Genomic DNA, 21,133 nt, shown 5'->3' with positions numbered 1-21,133 from the left:
GTCAAAATCGTAATTATGCGTTCTCACCAAAGGTAATTTTTTTCTTTTTTTTCATGTTGGCCGTCCTAAACCACTTTAAAAAGTTTAAAGAAAATTGGTAGTGTTGGTATGCTCCCGCTAGCTGGCTAATTAACTTAAAAAAAAGCTTTATTGAAACAAATTGTCCACGGAAATTGGGAAAGACAATTAGCAGAAAAGTAAATGAATTCCATTTGAAATACACCAAATGTTGGTTACTTCCCGGCCCCTGGCCACCTCCTCCACCAAGGCGTTCCCAAGCCAGCTGTGAGACATTATCCCGCCAGCGTGTCCTAGGTCTGCCCCGGGGCCTCCTCCCGGCTGGGCATGCCCGGAACACCTCACCAGGGAGGCATCCGGGAGGCATCCGGACTAAATGCCCGAGCCGCCTCAACTGGCTCCTCTAATTGTGATGGAGCAGCGGCTCTACTCAGAGCCCCTCCTGGATGACTGAGCTCCTCACCCTTTCTCTTAGGGTGAGTCCAGCCACCCTACGTAGGAAACTCATTTCAGCTGCTGGTATCCGCCATCTTGTTCTCTCGGTCACGACCCAAAGCTCATGACCATAGGTGAGGGTGGGAACATAGATCGACCGGTAAATTGAGAGCCTTGCCTTCCGGCTCAGCTCTCTCTTCACTACGACGGTCCAGTACAGCGACTGCATTACTGCAGACGCTGCGCCGATCCGCCTATTGACCTCACGCTCCAACCTTCCCTCGCTAGTGAACAAGGCCCCGAGATACTTGAACTCCTCCACCTGGGGTAGCACCTCATTCCCAACCCGGTGGCAGAAATCCACCCTTTTTTCCGACTGAGAACCATGGCTTCGGATTTGGACGTGCTGAGTCTCATCCCAGAAGCTTCACACTCAGATGCAAACTACCCCAGTAAACACTGAAGGTCACAGGCCGATGAGGCCATCAGGACCACATCGTCTGCAAATAGCAGAGACGAGATCCTAAGGCCCTCGAACTGGACTCCCTTGACGCCTTGGCTGCGCCTAGAAATTCTGTCCATGAAAATTATGAACAGAATCAATGACAAAGGGCAGCCTTGGCAGAGGCCAACGTTCACCGGAAACAAGCTTGACTTACTACTAGCAATGCGAACCAGGCTCCTGCTTCAGTCGTAAAGGACCGAATGGCACGTAGTAGCGTGCCACCAATCCCGTACTACCGGAGCACCCCCCACAGGACACCGCGAGAGACACGGTCGAATGCCTTTTACAAGTCCACAAAGCACATGTAGACCCGTTGGCCAAACTCCCATGTACCCTCCAGTATCCTTGCAAGGGTGTAGAGCTGGTCCAGTGTTCCGCGACCGGGATGAAAACCACATTACACCTCCTGTCGCCGAGGTTCGACTAACGGTCGTACCCTTCTCTCCAGCACCCTGGAATAGACTTTCCCAGGGAGGCTGAGGAGTGTGATCCCGCTATAGTTGGAACACACTCTCCGGTCACCCTTCTTGAAAAGGAGGACCACCACCCCGGTCTTCCAATCCAGAGGTACTGTTCCCGACTTCCACGCAATGTTGAAGAGACGTGTCAACCGAGACAGTCCCTCAACATCCAGAGCCTTGAGGGATTCAGTGTGAAACTCGTCCACCCCCGGAGCTTTGCCACTGTGGAGCGTTTTGACTACCCCAGATACCTCTGGCATGGTGATGGAACTGTCCGCGTCCTCTGACTCTGCTTCCTCTATGGAAGGTATGTCAGTGGAATTGAGAAGGGCCTCAAAGTATTCCTTATTTTTACATATATATATATATATATATGTGTGTGTGTGTGTGTGTGTACTTTATGTATGTATGTATGTATGTGTATGTACTGTATGCATGTATGTGTGCGTGTATGTATATATGTATGTATATAGACACATATGTATGTATGTGTGAGTGAATGTGTATATGTATATATGTATGTATATACACACATATATGTATGTGTGTGTGTCTTTATGACTTCACTTGCTTTCATTTGCATCTCATAACAGCAGCTCGTGACATTTGGAGTGCACCTGTATTCTGACCTTTATGGTAACATGAGCCAGAGAAACCACAATCAAGGACAGGTGGTGGATGAGCATATATTGGGGGGAAAAAACTCAAAACATCCTATTTTTATATGTTTAATCACCATATATTTCCATCCATTTTCTATACTGCTTGTCTGTGTCAGGGTCACTGGTGAGCTGGAATCTATCCCAGCTGACTTTCGGATGAGAAGTGGCGTACATGCTGGACTGGTCACAGGGTATACAGTAGACAAACAACCAATTTACGCTACATTACACTTTATGTACTCTTACAGTCGCTGGGATGTTTATTTCCCCATCTGTACAAAGTACCTGACGTCTATTAGGCGTATGGCATCATGTATTTGTAAAAATGCATTTTCATAATATTTTATAATGGTCATTTACCCTTTCCTTCCATTGTGCATATGTGTGATGATGCTCTAAGTGTGTGTGTTCTAGATAAGAAGCATCATGCTGGTGTCTCTTTGCTCTCCATCCTTTGTCCCGCCCTCTCTGTTTAGTTCTCCAGCGCCGTTGCCACAGCAACACACGACGACGACGGGTACCACTTGAGTCTGGGTCACACCAGAGTGCAGCACACACTCTGACACCCATATTTGTCATTAACCTATCACCTTATAATCACCTTTACATCCCCATCATTTGCTAGTTTTGTGTGTCCTTGAGAGTGTGTGTCCCTGTGAAGGGGTGGGGGCCTCTTGTAGCAGTCACCTGGTACTGGATTAACTGGGTTATGCTTATAACATTTCTGCTCAAAATATCTCAGAAGAGCAGTAGAGAAACAGTGGCCTAGTTAAGTCCCAGCCCGGCGTGCCTTGCTCCACAATCCCCGGCCTTGTTGCCACCCTCCCGTTTAGATGTGCGCGAGATGGCAGAAAAACGGTGTGCGGACATGGTGCGAGCAAGGGAGCAAGTGAGAGAGACTGTTTATGTGAGAATGAGGCTGTTTGTGCAGGTCCGAGCTGGCCTGTGTTGTCTTTGGGATAGGAAACAGTCTGGGCTTGTTTGGGAGAAAGCAGCATTGTGCTGAGCTGGTGCATATTCAGCGTCGTGCTACGCTGGCCCGGCAGCCGACAGTGAATGGCCACTGGGAAGTGCCCATTGTCCCGTATAGAATTGGTTCCCACAGTCCCTAACACTCCTATTGTGATGCAGTCACCCCCTCCTCCATGCCCCCTACCCACAGTCCATTGGACATGTAGAGTGATATTATTCCCTCATTAAATGAACATGCTATCCATGGCAAAAACACACACACATACACACACAAGGTTTGGCTGTACTATCAGTGAACGAGGCACTGCCAAATAGTGTAAAGCCTCCATTCCCAAAGTGGGGTCCATAGTGAGTCTTTCAGAGACATCCAGAAAAATCTCTGTTGAAATTGTGGAGCAGTATGGGAAAATGTCTTTTTCACAAGCCCTCCCACCCCTCTCTTTCAGCAGCTCACACGGAAGTCAGTGGAGTCGTAAATTAGATGGTAATTCATCAAAACGCACGCACACTCTCAGATGGAACTGGGTTAGTGGTGCAGTACATGAACCGCACCGCTAACATGAGGCCTTTTTTTGTGTAATCCTCGCTGACAAGTTTTTGAAAGGGATCCTCTGTTTTGGTTTCACAAAAGAAGCATCTGAGTCATTTAAAAGAATCTGCTCTTAGTTTCCAAATGTAGAGTGCATTTTGCAAAGCAACACAGACAGAAGCACATGTAAGATTTGGTAAAGTAAACATGTTGGCTATAATAACACACATTAATGCTGGAATTCCATGCTTTGATCCCTTGAAATATTTCCATACATTTTATGGCAAGGAATTGAGGATTTTGTGATTGTAGTTTGCAATGGTGAAAAGCTGCGGAATGCATCTTCCTCATTTCTAATATTTTACGTCACTTGTAGGGATGTTCAGTCATGTGGAAAAAATTCCAATCCATAAACATTTTGCTTGACTCAAACAATCTTGCTGACATTTTACAGACCTGTACTTGTTAGTCCCCTAAACGTTTGTACAAAATTTCGTGGTGATTCAGCTAAAAATTCTGAAGTTACATTTGGATTTGTGAAAAATGTCAAGTCTCGCCAACTTATGGGTTTATAATTTAATATTAATAATAATAATAATAGCACAAGCAACGCAGTAGCCAGCTTGTGGGATTACTCATTTTTTCACACGCCTACTAAAAAGAAGCAATTTTCATTCATGCCTGTTGCATTTTGTGCATGAGCAAATTTCAGCTCTGTTTGTGATGTGTTAACTAACAACATATTGTTACCGTAAAATAAATGGCTTTTCTTGGCAGGGGGTGTGCCAGCATGTGTGTGGGCAGGGCGGTTGCCTGAGCAGGTTCGAGAGAGGTCAGTTGAACAGGTCAAGCATGGGCCTATTGGGAGGTATTGGTGGGCGCTGACCATTTGCTTTATGCATGCATGACCTGCTGCGTTTCTTTCAAAGCCATGTGAGCAGCGAGCGTTGTGACAAAGGAGGTCTATTTGTCATCTTGTGTGAATGTGTGAGATTCACACTCCGGCACAGCCGTCTTATGTCATCTTCATGATTCAATGGCATGGATCTGTACATTAGCATGTTGTTTATTGGCCAGTGTTGCCTGCTCCCAAGCACACCTGCTGCTTATCTTTGCATTAAACACATCCTAGACTTGATAGCTCATTCCTCCTCCTTGCACTCTCTCCCTCCCGCCATCACAGTCTACTGTGACTGTGACCTGTCTGCGCTCTGACGTATGTTTGTATTGAAATGAATACGACGCCGCCTCCCTCTCGTTTTATGATGCGTGTTCCTAAGTAATCTAAACCCGCGTGGGATCGAGTGAAAACACAGAGCTTATTAATGTTCGTCGTTTTCATGCTGTGTGTGTGTGTGTGTGTGTGTGTGTGTGTGTGTGTGGCAGCGTTAGGGTGCGGCGGCTGCTACAGTAACAGAGTGAGGGAGAGGCGAATACATGGGAGGATGGAGAAAGAGGAGGAGGAGGGAGGATGAGGCAGGACAACGTCATGAATGATTTATTAGTCTGGCATTACTGGGCCATTCCCCGCAGAGAGTAAGGGAGAGGAGATGGAGGGATTAAATAGTTGAGGGGTGGTGCCTTGAGGAAAAAGATGCAAGTGGGGGGGAAGAAGAAATTATGATGTACTGTCAGATGCAAACTATAGAGCCGGAGTGCTACCCAATTGACTTCTTTTATAGCAAGAAAGTCCCTTTTAAGTCTTTACGGAGTACTCCCCTCACATTACAGCAACCAACTTTGTATGGACAATACTATTGGTACTTAATTATTATATTAATAAATCATGCTGTTTTGTGTTTGAATATGGTCAATTATTAGTCAAAACATATGCATGTTAATATTGCATGCATATTAATAGAATAGATATGTAAAATTGTGTTTTAGATTGTAGTCTTTTAGTTATTTATTATGTCATTGCTATTTATTTCATTTATCTATGATCAAGTGGTGCAGACAGGCCTCATTACATGACAATTTCATTGTAACTATTGTGCAATGACAATTCTATTCTGTATACAGATTACTGTATAATTTAGAGAAGTCAGTGTACAACTTGTATAGCAGTACTGTATATACGCAGCCATTATTGCTAAATTGCTGGCAGTTCAAGTGAGCACCAAGACAAATGTATCTGGGGCTGCATGAATGCTGCCGGAACTGTAGAGCTGTGGTTCATTGAGGAAAATGCAGTGTTGCAATGCAAATACAAAAAAAGTATTTTTTTGTGTAGCCGAGGTGTTCTAATTATAACCGGAGCGTTTATTGACCTACTTGGCAGTATAAAGCTGCTGCGTCCTGACCACTCATGATACTTCAAATGCAGCTACTGACATTTTGTGAAGTTAATAAAATAACAGCATTAGGAGGTAACCTACAGCCACAGTTGTTAATGGTAATGTTTTTTGACCTGGCCCCAAATCATAGACCCTGGCAGGTATTTGCTTTTTTAGACCACACACCTGGTGGCTTTTGGGAGACATGGATTTTAATTGAATAGAGGTATAAATAGATACTTTCACAAGGGCATCAGTTACTTGTATATCGTTATTTAAACGTTTGAGGCAGTGTCGCAACATTAAGCCACTCTCAGACCACTCAAGGTCTTCCTGACAATCGCATTCTGTGAACCACAGTTTTGAGAACCCCCGGACTGATGAAGCCACTTTTTTTTCTAGTTTGATGTTAGTCGTGTAATGTAACAATATGTTGGCTGGTGGCTGACTGCTGCTAGAGCTTCAATAACGTCTGCTGACGTTAGTCACATGTCTCCTCCCTTGGCCCTTTTAAAAATACTCCTATTGTGAAGCACATGGTGTGAGATCACCCCATGAAATCAACCACATTGCTACTCAGCCCTGCTTGCTTTATGTCCCTCCGCTGTCTTGTGGTTTCCTCCTGAATCGTATTTTATTTTCTCAATGAACGTTTGTCCTCTAGCTCTCTCTTTCGCTTGCCCTCTGCCTTTTCGCCACGCTCTCCTCTCATTCATGTGCCAGAGGAACAGCTGTCTCGTGTGGTGCGTAAGGCTTGGTCACGCCGGGCGTCTGCTGGCTCACTCCTGAGCCGCAAACACTAAACTCATTGTCTTGATCCAGTTGTTCACATGCAAAACCTGGTTCTCCTTTATCATTTATCAAGTTTGTATTGGCAGTTTTTTAGAGGTGCTTTTGAGGAAGATGCTGAGAAAGATTGGTTTCCATCAGGTTTGTGTGTGTCAGAAAGATGGTGAGAGAAGGGAAGGCAAAAGGAGGGGTGGTGATGGATAATGTGTGAAAATGGATGGGGAGCATCGTGTTCTCTATAACAAGTACACAGCGCTCTTCATTCCGCGCTAATGTCTTTTTATTCTCCTGTCCTCCCCACCAAGTTTCTTGCTTTGAAAAATTTAATAAACCCTCAGACATCCATACATCCATTCATCCATTCATCCATCCACCCCGTGTGTGGTTGACAGTGGTGTCGTGCAGTGAATCTGTGAATAATTTATCAGGTTGGGTTGCTCTGCCCCGTCATGGCTCCACACTTCTCTGTCACATGCAAACCACACACACATGCTGCCAACAATGATCTAATAATTAACAAGTCCAGATTTATTGATTAGCCCGACCATGATATGCTTGGTTGAGTGGCCTGTAAACAGAAGACTACATTGTGTATGCAGTTCATACAGACTGCGCTGAGCAGCCATACCCTAACCTATGTCAATCAGTTCTATTTTTAGATCTATGGTTATCGTCACACTTTCCTTCTTTCGTCTTCAGTGATGCCCTCCTGCGGTGGTAGTAAAGCACAGTTATTTAGATTTTCATGCTTCTGAGGTGAAGTGTGTGTGTGTTGTTAGATCTCTTCAGTCACAACTTTGTGCACACATTACTCAATTGTTTCTGTCTGGTCTGCTAAAGATGTTTGTCATAAATTACAGAAGAATGGGCTTTTTCCTCCATAAATAGATATCCTTAAGAAAAATGTTGCTAGAGGCTGATGCACTATTTTGGACTGAGTCACCAAAAAGGAAGAGAAACTATTGGATGCATTTTCAATACAATGATTTTCCCTGCGGGGGCTGCAGGGGATGTTCATCGAATGCTGCTTTAGTTCTATATTAACAGCTACCTCTGTTGAAATTAAACCCTGTGAAACACCAGTTCCTATTGTAACTCATTTTATTACAGCCTTTTGTAATTATTTGTCATCCACATCCGAATACTATCACATGATCAGTGACTCGTGATCTCGCCATGTTGTAAAACAAACGTGCAACATAATATTATTACATTTTAATAGGAACTTGTACAAAAAGCATTCTATTGGCTCTGAACTGGACTATTTTATTTTAACATGCTTCCACAACAATGCTCAACAGTGGAGACTAACTGCACAGCCCATAAAACGCTCAAATTACTACACTGCCTCCAAATCTTTAAGCGCAAAGAGAAGTTATGCAAGTACTTTTCAAAGGAAGGAATGCTCTGAACTCCTGTTTCAATGCCAGTGTGTATTGAGCAGAATAATGCCGGCATCCCCCACAGAGGATTTATGCCGTAGCGTAGGTATTAGTGGATGTACTTCAACTGTTTCATGTTTTTCATCCTTAGACACCAAACTAGTTGAGTCTGAATGACCAGCGCCCCTTCTGGTTGCAGCCAGAAATGCCTCAATTGCTAATTAATGAATTTTTATGCGCAGCCTTTGTTCCCTGTTGCAAAAGTAGGCATGTGTTTTTCGAGAAGGTGGTGTGCAGGTTGAGTGGCGAGACACTAGATCTCGAGGACGTCTTTTGATACCTCAGCAAAAAGACGGAAAGTCCAAACCAGAGCGACCCTCATACATTATGCACCAGCTACAAATGTACTGAGAACTGCACTGTCGACTTTCTTTCTTGTCAGTTTGCGGAGATGTAAAAGCACAGCAGGGGATTGTACCGCCACCATGCTGTGCGCGACCATAACAGAGTTGAAGTGACATAATAGAACAAATACTCCGCAGTGCAGGTTTAAAGAATCCAATCTGTCCTCGGAGGTTGACTACTTTCCAGGAAATATGCCACAGAATCAATCAAGAGGATTGATCTCTTTAGCTGGTAAATCAGGGCCTCTATGGAAAGACTGAAGCTCTCAAGACATCCTTTCAAAACACACCGCGGTGTGAGAGGGAAAATCGTGACGGACTTTTGACACCCAGCTGTCACATACCTGCAGGGAGGGCTCCCACCCCACCTGACTGTGTGACGTAAAGTGGACAGAGGTGGTCTGTATCACATGGGGAGCCGGTTCACTTGGGCACGTGTGCACCTTGGACTGCTTTACACTCATTGTAACTGTAATGTATTTTTCTTTTGAAATTGCCTATTGATGTGCCGCACAGTGGCCTAATGGTTAGCATGTTGGCCACACTCAGGAGGTCTGGAAGATCTGGGTTCGAATCTCCGTTGGCCACCTCTGTGTGGAGTTTGAATGCTCTTCCCATGCCTTTTATCTGTGTCAAATCTGAACAGACCACTGTCATTTTGAAGCGCAAATTTTCACTCCTAGAATGATCAACGTTCAATTTAGGTTAAGCTGTCACTATTAGATCCTCTATTATTTTCATTCTTTAATTTGACAAATGTACAAGGCTTGGTCCAAGTCTGCTTTTCTTAAGGGCCATTGGTCGTATTTTTTTTCAGAATCATTTTTTCAAAATATTATTTATATTATTCATTTTTATTTCTGATGTTTGTATTTTTTTTCAAAAAGGTTTCTGTAGTTGTATCTAATTTGTTTGGTATTTAGATATTGCTTATGTATAATTTTAGTGATTTATTTGACTGCGGGCTATTTTCCCCATTTCTTTTTATTTTTTTTATTTTTAGGAAATTTAAGGAGTAATCTGCCCATAACTGAGACATCAGGTTTAAAAACTGATCACTTATCCTATCATCTCCCCCTCCAGGTGTACCAGGGTCTTGACATCATCACCAACAAAGTGACGGTTGAGGAACGTTCCCAGTGCAGGCATCACATGATCAGCTTCGTGGACCCGTTGGTTAGCAACTACACTGTTGTGGACTTCAGGAACAAAGCTCTGACTCTAATATCCTTTCCTGGAAGTACCGTATATGCATGCAAGTGAGACTCTTTTCCCCTAATAGCCCACAAGGTACTCCCACCTCTGCCACCTCTTTGATTAAGAAGTGTTTCCAAAGAGGGGAATTTAGTCGATTCTTCTAATTGGCTGCTTTGTACTTGTTTCTTGAGTGCAATAAAAAATTGAGGTGTCTGCAGAAGCCAGCTGTCACACAGATGTGAAGAGAGGAGGCCATAACTGGAGATGATATTATTAGCAAAGGACACGCACGCACGCAGACACGCGCACGCGCGTCACTCTCCACTTGCACACCCACTCACTCGTGTGACGAGGGGATGCTGTAGCTCTAAGAATAGGCTCGACCTGCTGAGAGGAGGGCGAAATGGAGAAGAGAGTAAAAACAGATTGGAGGTGGTGGACAAGGAAGTGAGTCTGTAATGTGGAAGGATGGAGGGCATAGAGGAGCTGCATATGTGTGTGAAAATGAACGACATGTAAGGCGGCGGGCGTAATAACACATCATCATCTATCAAGCCCTCACTCAACAGGCCGTTTCCTTCTGCGTCCTCGATTATCGCTCTTGGGCTCGCAACCCTGCCTGGCTCGCAAGCCCGATGACGATAGCTGACTGCTCTTTATCTTGTTGGAGTGCTTATTTAATCAGAGGAGGTGGGTGCATGTCATGAAGAAAGACAGAGGGAAGATGAGAGAAAGGAAAGATGCATGATAAAAGGGGAAATGGGACATCGCGCATCAACTACTACTTTTTGATTTTCTTTTTTCAGTATTGACACATAGTCATGTTCATTGATTATAGGGAAAACAATTAATATCTTTAATGGTGTTTCTTTTAAAGGGATAGATAATCTCTCTGAATGTTCTGAGCTTCTGTTTTCATGTTGTGTTGAGCAGAATAATGTGTCCCACAGCAGTTGTACCAGAGCGCTGCAAACAGAATGAAGTTGAGACTGGGTGAACAACAACTCTGCTGGCTGCAGCCATTAATCAACCATCAATTTTGCACAAATCAACATAATTCAATATTCTAATCCACAGATGTCAAACTCAAGGCCCGGGGGCCTGATGTGGCCCACCACATCATTTGATGTGGCCCGTGAAAGCCTGAGAATAATGTGTCAATAATGCACTTCACCTTATCGCCTTCTAAATGTATTTGTTCTTGAATTTTGACAGAAAAATTGTACTGCATGCAGTTTATCTGATCATGCAACAAGATATTCCGAGCATTTCTTGTTATCAAAAATAAATACTTGACTGTCTGCTTGTCACATTGACATTCTCACTTCACTGCTCATTTCAAAGCTAGCAAAGTTATCCACCTATTTGTTTGGAAAAATGTAATAATCAACTGCATGGGTAAGTGTGTAATAATATCCATTCATCTATTTTCTATGTCGCTTATCCTAATTAGGGTGGCGGGGGTATGCTGAAGCCTATCCCAGCTGACTTTGAGCGAGAGGCGGGGACTGGTCGCCAGAACTCTCTACATATCATGAGTGTATATTCATATATATTGACAGTTACAAGTGGCCTTCTGAGGGCAGCCATAACTGCAATGTGACCCTCAATGAATACGAGTTTAACACCCCCATTCTAATGGATTATGCTGATTCATATTTGACTGCAGTGATTCTCAGTATGTTAGTTAGTTTTAAGGCCAATTGTATGAAACTTGGCCAAGATTATTTTTCTGCATTATTCAATTCTGCAAGGTGTATAGAATAGGAGATTTGCACATATGCCTGCGCTCATTACCTTTGGAACCAATTTGGTCCCACTGACTCCCATTACAATGCCACATTTTTAAGCGAAAAAAATGATTTATAATATTTTTATTGATCTGATGGTCAGAAGTGTAATTTCCAATTTGAAGGGGCCTCGACGGACATATACTGTACATACAAGGTATCTGGGGATTGCTGTGGTGTATTAACCAGTCGTAGTCATTTCATTTTTATTGTGATTTTGTTGATTCTTATGTCAATCACTATGCATATGTATGTAAATCCTGTAAACACAATTACCAACATAATCAGTTTGAGCCCTACTAGTATTCTCTAATTAAATAAGTGAACACTTGTTTTTTGGGTATTCCTTAACATCGTCCAACATTGACAACATGCATAACCGAAACAAACTGCCAATCATTGTCGGCGGAACTAACTACTACATTGAGTCCCTACTTTGGCAAGTGCTATTGGACGCTGGGGTGAGTATACTACACCTTAGACCTAGTAATTATGTTTGGATGCATAATTAATGCCATGCTAAGATGCGTTATCATGTTTCCTGTTGTCTCTATCCAGAAGGAGAGTTCAGCAGATGGAGACACGGACAGGAAGCTGGAACTGGAGAAACTGGGAGAAGTTGAATTACATAAGCGACTCCTGGAAGTGGATCCCAAAATGGCTGCTATGTTGCACCCGAATGACAAGCGCAAAATTGCCAGGTAAAGTACTACTTGGTGTGTTTTTAAATGTGTTTAATCAATCGTCTTAAGCTATCAGAAGTGATAATATGTAATGCTATTAGGTCCAAGGGGTGTTAAAGCTCACTGGCAGCGTGAGTCTCATACACACAGAGACACACACTTCACTCTTGAGGAGTTGCAGTTTTTGCGCTCAGGTCTTTTGTGCATGCAGGTTAGGTTACCCTGCTCCTCTCCGTGACAGAAATCATCTATTCCTTGTTACTTAAGAGTACATTCTGGCTGGAGAGTCACACTTGGATTTGAATCTGGATGGCTCAAGCTTGTTCATGTTTGTTCATTTTGGAATCATTCTTTGTTGCACATGTTCAATATTCATTATATGCAGCATTATGTTTTATTTAGTCTCTCTGCTCAATAGAAGCCTGCAAGTCTATGAAGAGACAGGCATTCCTCACAGCTCCTGGCTGGAGGAGCAGCGATGCCAGCAGGGAGGGGATGGCCTAGGGGGCCCGCTTAGGTACCCAGACCCTTGCATCTTTTGGCTACACGCTGACATGGACGGTAGGGGTCACTGCTTAAGAAGTGTCCTATTTTTCTGTATTCCTCCTCATATATTTTTTTGTTCTCCAGCACTGGACAAGAGACTGGATGCTCGTGTAGATGAGATGTTGTCCGTCGGGCTGATAGAGGAGCTACAAGACTTCCATGCACGCTTCAATCAGAAGAAAGTCCAGAATGACAGGTGAAAAAAATCACTGCAAAAAAGCAGGCTGTCTTTCTCAGCACAATCCACAGACATGATAGTATCTCAGTACTGTCATGCTATTTTAACACAAAATGCCAATATTATTATCGTTTGTGCATAATATTGTCAGAAGATTCATCAGTTAAAAAGAACACAAGTAATCGGACAAGATGTCAGTTTATTACAAATTATCATGCGTGACATTACTGTTTACAACAAACTCTTCTAAATTTTTTTTTTTTTCATGTTGTTGAGTGGCGTTACTGTCTGCATCATAATCAAATACATACCACAACTTTTTGTACCAAATCTTACCAGGCGACTGTTTGGACAGTTTAATTGCTGTGTCTGCATGACACCGTGTCCATGTGTTAATTAGGACTTTTTGTACCAAAACCTACAAAATTCTGGCTTGAATAGGGCCTTACTAATTTTAATTGTCCCGTGTCTGCATCATAATCCAATGCATACCACATTTTTTGTACTAAACCCTACTATTTTCTCCCAGCAAGATGCACTTACAAGTTGGTGAGTGGGTTCAGGGTCTGCGCAGCAAGGTCAAGATCACACGATTCCCATCTCCTCTTCAAAATTAATGATCCAGCACCACGGATCTCCTCTTCTCCTTGAAACCAACACCATAGCCAGATCAGCCAAGCAACTACCCCATTATTTATTCCCTCCTTCCAGTCTGACAGGTCACTGTACACGACTGGAGGTCCAGTTCAGACAAAGGCTACTGTGTTGCTGGTTATTTATTTAGAAGGCCATGATTAATAGATATACCCTTATTAAAAGTACCGATGGAGGCTTGGGATCGGTACCAGTGTGTCAGAGTTAGAGGCATGCTGGTGCATGCGTGTGTGCTGTGGCTCCAGGGAGTTGATGCATGGGTGGGACAGTTCCCTGGAATCTGCCTCATCCCATCTTCTCCGCAGCCTTCCATCGTACCATCGCCCTATCAGCAATATGATCAGCCAAGCACTTTACTTTCGCCTGCCATCCCTCCCTTCCTCCCCCCTGTCTGCGACTCTTTTACCCTCACGACTCCATCCCTGGCTGGCTGCTACAGCCAGACATCAAGGTCAAATCTCTCTCTCCTGTCCTCTTGTCGTTCCTTTTCACCCTCCATTGACTCTACATTTCCTGTGCACTGTCGCTATTCTCAGATTTCTGTCTCGGCCCTGCACACAACTGCACATTTATTCTCTCTATTTCCTCCTCCTTATTTGAGTTTCACATGAGTGAATCAAACTGGATTATTCCAGTGTTTGTTTCCTTGATGTATAAATTAGATTTGTCTGCTATTTTTGCGCTTCGGATCACTTGCCGAGAATTTGTGGAGCTTTTAGAAACATTGGAATGGTACAGCTTTAGCTCACATACAGTAGACCAGTATGCTGTTCTGTCTGTAGTCTGGTGAGGATAACCAGCTGGCTTCTGGACCTGCCACCCGTGGGTCACCGTGCCACTGTCGCTCAGTGTTTGAATGTCATTGTGTCCCCCGAAGGACCTCGCGTCTGCTCAGGCTGATATTCTTTGCAGGAAAAACGAGACAGAGGAGGGGAAGGTGAAATTACGGCTGTCTAGAAAAGGTCATGATGGTAACTTTATTACCTCCACCAAGGAGGTTCTTTTGTCATCACTGTGGAATTGTCTCTTTATTATACATTAGTTTTATGTGTAACCTTCAAGCTACATTTTTTAGGTGGGTTTCACACATCAATGAGTTACTATAATAATAGAATTGGCAAAGCAAAAAAAAAAAAATCATATTACAGTACTTCCAAATTCTGTGCGATTTTACAAATATTACAACTACACTGAAAAGAAAAAACAGTACAATAATAGTCATGGAATTATTAGAAAAAAAGTCCAAATATTACAATCATAAAGTTAAGATTTTTTTTGCAAAAGTTAAAATATTTTTAACAAATATGATATTGCAAACTTGTGCGTTTTAGGTTCTGTGGGAATTTTAATTTCCACTCTTGAAAATGTAAATATGTAATGAAAAAAACATTTCTTGCAACACAACAGATATTGTTCATCAGAGTAGTACAACTTAATTCTGATTGATTTACAACATTTTTCTTGCGATTTTGTTTTTTTTTTTCTAGGTTTTTTTTTTTCTAGTTTTATGTACTTTTTGTGTACAATTTTAAGTAAATTTGCTTGTTTATTTAACAAGGAAATCCCCCTTTAACATTTTCCAAATGTTTGCTTATTGGTCATATATTGTCAGATGAGGTCAGCCTCCTGTTCACTTGACTATCATAATATTAAACCTTGGTCAACGTCTGCCTACTTCTCTGTGCTCTCTTTTCTTCTCAGTCAGAACTATCAGCACGGGATATTCCAGTCGATTGGTTTTAAAGAGTTTCATGACTACCTGACGGCGCCTGGAAGCACCACCCAGCAGGAGAGAGACGTGCTGCGAAACAAAGGTCGGCAAGATTCTTGACTCATCCAATCCATGCATGGATGCTCCACCGTGTTTAGTGAGAACTCCTCCGTTTTTCTAACCTCGTTTCAGGTGTAGAAGCTTTAAAGATGGCTACCAGGCGCTATGCCCGCAAGCAGAACAAGTGGGTCCGCAACCGCTTCCTTAAACGTAAGTTCTCCTCTCAAACGTCATGTTTGTATGTGTACAGTACACATGTTTAGCAATCAGCGCTCTCTTCAGCCAGATGAGATTTACACACTTGCACATTAGACGCACTCTAAGCCTCTCACAGGATAGTGTGTGAATGTGTGTTCATTCATATTAGCGCTGCAGCCTCCGAGCACTTTATTTAGATATTCCTGTGCAAATCCCACCAAATGGAAGCTTCATCCTGTTTGTGTGTAGCTTTTAAATTATAGTTCAAATATTCCTCTCACTTGTAAGTAGTTTTGGGAGTTATTTGGTTAGGGTTTAGGTCACGTTTGGTTCAGTGCTCCAGAGGTGCTTTAGAAGAATATTCACAGCCAACTTCAGATTTTGCTGTACTTATTGGATAAGGGATGAGCTTTTTCATATTTACTCAATAAAATCAAAAAGTAGCCGCGCCAAGACAAATGTGACAAGATTTCTTGTTTTAAAAAAAACTGTCTGTTTTCTTCGTCTTCCGCCTCCAAACAGGCAGGAAGAGGGTTCACTATGTGCATCAGTTTCAGCGCCTTGGTGCGTCTGTTCAATAGAACAACGGCATGAATGGAGTGAGCCCTTTTATCAGTCATACAGTTTCTTTGTCTCGGTGGGTGGAGGTGGGGTCGCTAGCATACACACAGAGTGCAGAAGTGTAGCCTCGTGAGGAGCAATGCAATGCAAGGTAACGTAGTAGAAATTAAATCAGTAGATTGCAATATACTGTCATATTTTTTCATTGTACTTTTCTTAAAAGTAATGTTAAAATCTCGTCTTGTCTTGTTCTTGTAGACCCACTCTCGTGTATGGTCTTATATCTATTATTAGTAGACATAGCTATTATTCGTAGTATTTATTTATTGTGTAATATTATTTTATTATGTTTTAGTTTTGCCAGGCAGTTTTGCACCACTGTAAATTACAGCCATAATAATAAACATGTTTTTATTACCACAATAACCAATAATGTTTTTGTATTTGATCTCATTATCATATCATTTAGAGAAGGGCTTGGGAACATGCAGCCTGTGAGCCATAGGTGGCCCGCAAGAGCATTTTATCTGGGCCGCCATGCAGTTATAAAAACATAAAACATCAGAAGAACTGTTATAAAAAGGCCTAAAATGCCCACAGGTGAGTAAGCTTTTTACGCATGTATTCTTAAGTTTTCTATGGCCCTCGGAGGCCTTTGATAGGAAAAAGTTTCCCCACCCTGAATATATGGACACAGTTTTCAAATCCATTCCTTCAGTTTGAACTTTTGAATGCTGTTTCCCAGCACTGGGTCCCTAGTGGCATCAAATACACAGAAACCAGCTTGATTGGTTGGTTACCTGCCACAGTCAGCGACACTGAAGACTGGATAAACGCACCCACCTCTGCCAAAATCAACTCTCTGCTTTGGTGTGCGTGTGTGCGTGTGTGTTCATTTCCCATCCTTATGGCAGAGCATACATAAAGGCCGCGTGTGTTCGTGTGGTACAAGGCGGTAGAACCTGTGTGCTTCCACCAGTGGCATACCCTGAAGTAACCCAGCCGTCTAATCCTGTTAGACCCAAAAGGCTTAAGCCATGCCAGGATCGCAACCTCAATACCTCTCTCTCTTTCTGGAAGCGCCTGAACACACCATATGGCCTCGGCCACATGCGTGTGACATACGCCGTAATCTGTCTGAACTGGCTCTTGTTACATGCATGTGTTGCTGATTGTGGCTGGATTGTCCACTTCTGTAAAACCCTGAAGTCTGTAGACCTCCAATGGGTTGCAAATGATTGTTTCTGTAGCAAGTTGGGCTTGCAGAAAACCGTTGAAATGGGTGAAATTTTGCTGCATGCTTTGAGTGGGAAAAAGTAATGCCATCTGGTGGACAAATATCAAAATTAGAAATTAAACACAGTAGTACTCATTTAAATCTTAACATCAAAGAATTGCATTAGTTTATGTTAAGATAAACGTGGGGTAAAAAATGGCGTTTCTTGTTGTGATGAACAAATATGACTGCTTTTGTGTACCATCACAAGGTTAATCTAAGGAACCTAATCAGTATCTTCTAAATTCCACCGACTGTTCATTCATCAGCCAATATGGCATGAAAACCCAAAAACAAATGACACAAAAAGTCCCCAGCGTCTTTTAAGGGTTAAGTAAATCCTCCAATTCCAATATGCAAGTGTTGCATTTGCACGGTATGACATTTGGCCACCAGTACAGCACAATCAAGACCGAAGCGGCTCTTTTTTTTTGCCTTTTTTGGGAAAGCATCCATGGTTGCATTACTTACTGTATGATGTTGGGAGTAAAATATTTCCAGAGAAAGCAACTCAAGGTGACACATTTTCCACATTACAGGTTTTGTTTATGTTCCAAGAATGATAATCCCATTTGTTGATATGGTTTGCATCTATATAGACATTTTCTTTAGAAGTTATTACTACTACAGTGTCACTTTTCACCCCATTTTCTTGCTGTGACCTCTTTTCCCTATGAGCCCACCACACACACACGCATACACACACACACACACGGGGATGCTGGTCGCCCTTGTCTGAGCAGGCTAATCTCCTGAAGCATTACGGAGCTGCCGGGAATTTGCCTCGACCACACAGACTCGGGCAGCAGGGTCAGCGAGGGCTACATACACACAGACCAACCCGAGCGTGTAGACACTAGTGGGGTCAAAGGCAAGTGAGAATGACAAAACGCAGCAAAAGTAGCTTACACGACTTACTGAAAAGTTAGGGAAGTAACCGAAATACACACTCATGAAGACGTGGATGCCTGGGAAAAAAGTACAAGCTACTTTTACAGTTGACTGTTCAAGCTTTGCTGGGCGCCCAGTGTCTTAATTATACGGTTGCCACGCTCGCTGAGCAGATTTACACACCAGGTCAACCAACTCAAATTAAATAATGGCCCCATGTGGGTGTATTGCATCATAATAGATGTGTATGTGTGGTGATAAGGGTACATTTAATGAGTTGACTTAATTATCTGTAATGAATGATTAGAATTTTTAGGTGCAATCATTAAATTAAACCCTCAGTGACCTCAGGAATCTTTTTCTTTTAATTCCTAAGGGATTTGCAAGCCCACGCATTGTTGTCGTAACCCCAGGTGTATTTTGGCAAGGGCCTCGTGAGCGTTAAGTAACGCCGGTGTCCTTTTGCGTAAAAGTGAGAGAGGGATAAAGGGAGGCAGGAGACACATAAGACAGCTGTGTGGATGGAGAGCTTGGGTGGGGTGGGGTAATATGATCCAGTGGTGGCAACAACAGGTGTGGGCCGCAGGTTTACACCCTTGAAGCTTGCATGCATGCACACACATGGGAGGAGGAACAAAACTGCCTCTTTCAGGCAAATAGGTCTCCATAGAGACCAGAGGAGGAAGTGGATGCATCCAGTTGCATGAATATATTCATATGGTATCTCACAAAAGGGAATACACGCCTCACATTTCAGCAAACACTTTTATTACAGTATCTTCTGAAGGCACAATGCTATAATATATTTTAGCATAGCACAGCTTGTATAGCAGAATAGATTTACAATCCACTGAAAAAGACGCAACACAACCTTTATTGTCAAAATAGCTGGCAACACAAGTGAAGATAATTTTGTTTTGCCTACAGTCAAGCATGGTGGTAGGAACGTCATGGTCTGGGGCTGCATGAGTGCTACCACCACTGGGACCTGCGGTTCATTGAGGGGAAACATGAATTCCAACATGTGCTGTGACAAAGTAACAAGCCCCAAACACCTCCAAGATGACAGGTGTCTTGCTGAGGAATGTGAAGGTGTTGAAGTGGTCAAGTATGTCTTCAGACATGAACCCAATTGAGCACCTGTGGGACATCATCAGGCAGAAGAATGGAAGGTGGAGGAGCGTATGGTGTCAAACATCCACCAACTCCACCAGTGATGTCATCACGGAGAAGTGGAAGAGGATTCCACTAACAACCTGTGCAGCTCTGGTGAATTCCATGCCCAAGAGGATTAAGGTGGTGCTAGATAACAAGGGGCCTGACACTAAATGTATGGTTCCCTCAAGGAACCATATAACACCACCCTGCTTGACTGCAGGCACAATAATCTTGCTACTCACATCTGTTGCCTGCTACAGTATTTAGTAGTAACCCTACTGTTATACAAGCTGTACACTGACTACTCTAAGTTTCATTTCTATAGTATTGTCCCTTGAGAAGATATAATAAAATAGTTTCTGAAAGTTGAGGGGTGTACCCACTTTTGAGATATTGTACTCCCTCCTTATTGTCAGAGCGCACACTGCTGATTGCAGAAACCAATATATGTAACTACTAACGCATTATTCCTTTGAGGGAAATACATGTTTATTCTATTTGGGATTGGCTTCTGAAAGCATGGGTGTCCTTTAACCCGCTCAAAGGTAAACAGGAGACAAAAGAAAGAACGTTGGTGGACAAAATGTGGAAGAGGAACAAGAGGAAAGAGGAAGGAGGTTGTGAATGGCGGCATCTGTTGTGTTGTAGCGTAAATGACAACCAGAGAGGCACAGCTGGCCATGGACTTTGTTTTTTATGTGGCTCTCTGCAAACAACTCGACAAATGACTGCTGGCGCGCTCGTTGCAACAGGTGGACTACTGTTTCAACACGGGCGAGCAGCTGCACGGCGTCCGTGATGTTACTTTCTTTTTTATGTGAACCAGCCCTTGTGTGTTTCTTATCACCACCACACAGGGCTGCTTTGCAGAGTTGGATTTCACCAACATGAATAGATGGTCCTCCTGTTGAGCATGTGGTGCACGCTATTTACTCTCCATTTAATCACCAGCAAGGGTGCATGTATTGCAGGTATGCCAGGTGACGCTCTCCTCCGCCACTTGCCTGCTATTGTGTCACCATGAACGCAAGGTTTTCACCTGTTCCCCTGACGGCGACCTTGTTTTCAACCAATTTCAAATTGTCAGTCTCATAAAGGTGTGTGCCAAATTTCGTGGTGATCCGTCCACACACCCTAAAGTTGCAGTTGGTGTTTTGGTGTTGGTGTTGAGAAATTTCAAGTCAATCTGACTCATGGGCTTTAATAACAGCGCCACCATGTGGCGTATTTGTCATAAAAATAATAGCACGGCCAAAACAGTAGGCATGCATGTTTTGACAAATTTTCACTCTTTTGTGTGCGGCGGTTTAGGAATAGAAGAGTTAGCTTTCACAAACAAATATATACAGTCGTCACTTCAGTAAAATAAACTTTTAAAGCACTCTTTCCGCCCTTGATGTTCACCCGACACTTCATTGTGTGTGTGCGTGCGTATGTGTGTGAAATGGATTAAGCCATAATCGAGTTGGCTAACAGTACCTTACATTATAATGGGATTCATTTAAAGGGATGTGTGAGCCACCACGCTTTTATTTTTTTTCATATTAAGTGTGAATAAATGTCTCTTTGGCTTTTCTTCATACTTGCTTGTGAACATATCTAGCTTGCAGGTGTGCATTCTTAAAGGTCACCTTCACTACACGCATTCTACTCCATTTTCAGTGCATCTGCATGACTTCAGTCAATACAGGGCAGTGGCTGTGGATGTAGACAGACAAGCTGTGCAGGGACCAGTGATGTTGTTCAGTGCTGAGGCTCAGCCCAGGCCCAGCTTGGAGACTTGCTGACCAACGCAAA

At 43.0% G+C, this 21,133-nt stretch overlaps 1 protein-coding gene across 1 annotated transcript in view; it reads left to right on the top strand.

The window, feature by feature from the left end:
- trit1 (tRNA isopentenyltransferase 1) overlaps positions 1–21,133 on the top strand; it is a 30,471-nt gene that overhangs the window by 687 nt on the left and 8,651 nt on the right. The window contains exons 2-8 of the mRNA XM_054764121.1: positions 9,517–9,659; positions 11,785–11,881; positions 11,979–12,121; positions 12,522–12,664; positions 12,734–12,845; positions 15,183–15,295; positions 15,385–15,462. Of these exons, the coding sequence (XP_054620096.1) occupies positions 9,517–9,659; positions 11,785–11,881; positions 11,979–12,121; positions 12,522–12,664; positions 12,734–12,845; positions 15,183–15,295; positions 15,385–15,462 (829 nt within the window). The remainder of the gene's footprint in view (positions 1–9,516; positions 9,660–11,784; positions 11,882–11,978; positions 12,122–12,521; positions 12,665–12,733; positions 12,846–15,182; positions 15,296–15,384; positions 15,463–21,133) is intronic.

The sequence above is a fragment of the Dunckerocampus dactyliophorus genome, chromosome 20 (assembly GCF_027744805.1).
Source record: "Dunckerocampus dactyliophorus isolate RoL2022-P2 chromosome 20, RoL_Ddac_1.1, whole genome shotgun sequence".
Classification (NCBI taxonomy): domain Eukaryota; kingdom Metazoa; phylum Chordata; class Actinopteri; order Syngnathiformes; family Syngnathidae; genus Dunckerocampus; species Dunckerocampus dactyliophorus.
Note: the sequence above shows the minus strand (reverse complement) of the source record. Positions and strands in the feature narration are given on the sequence as shown.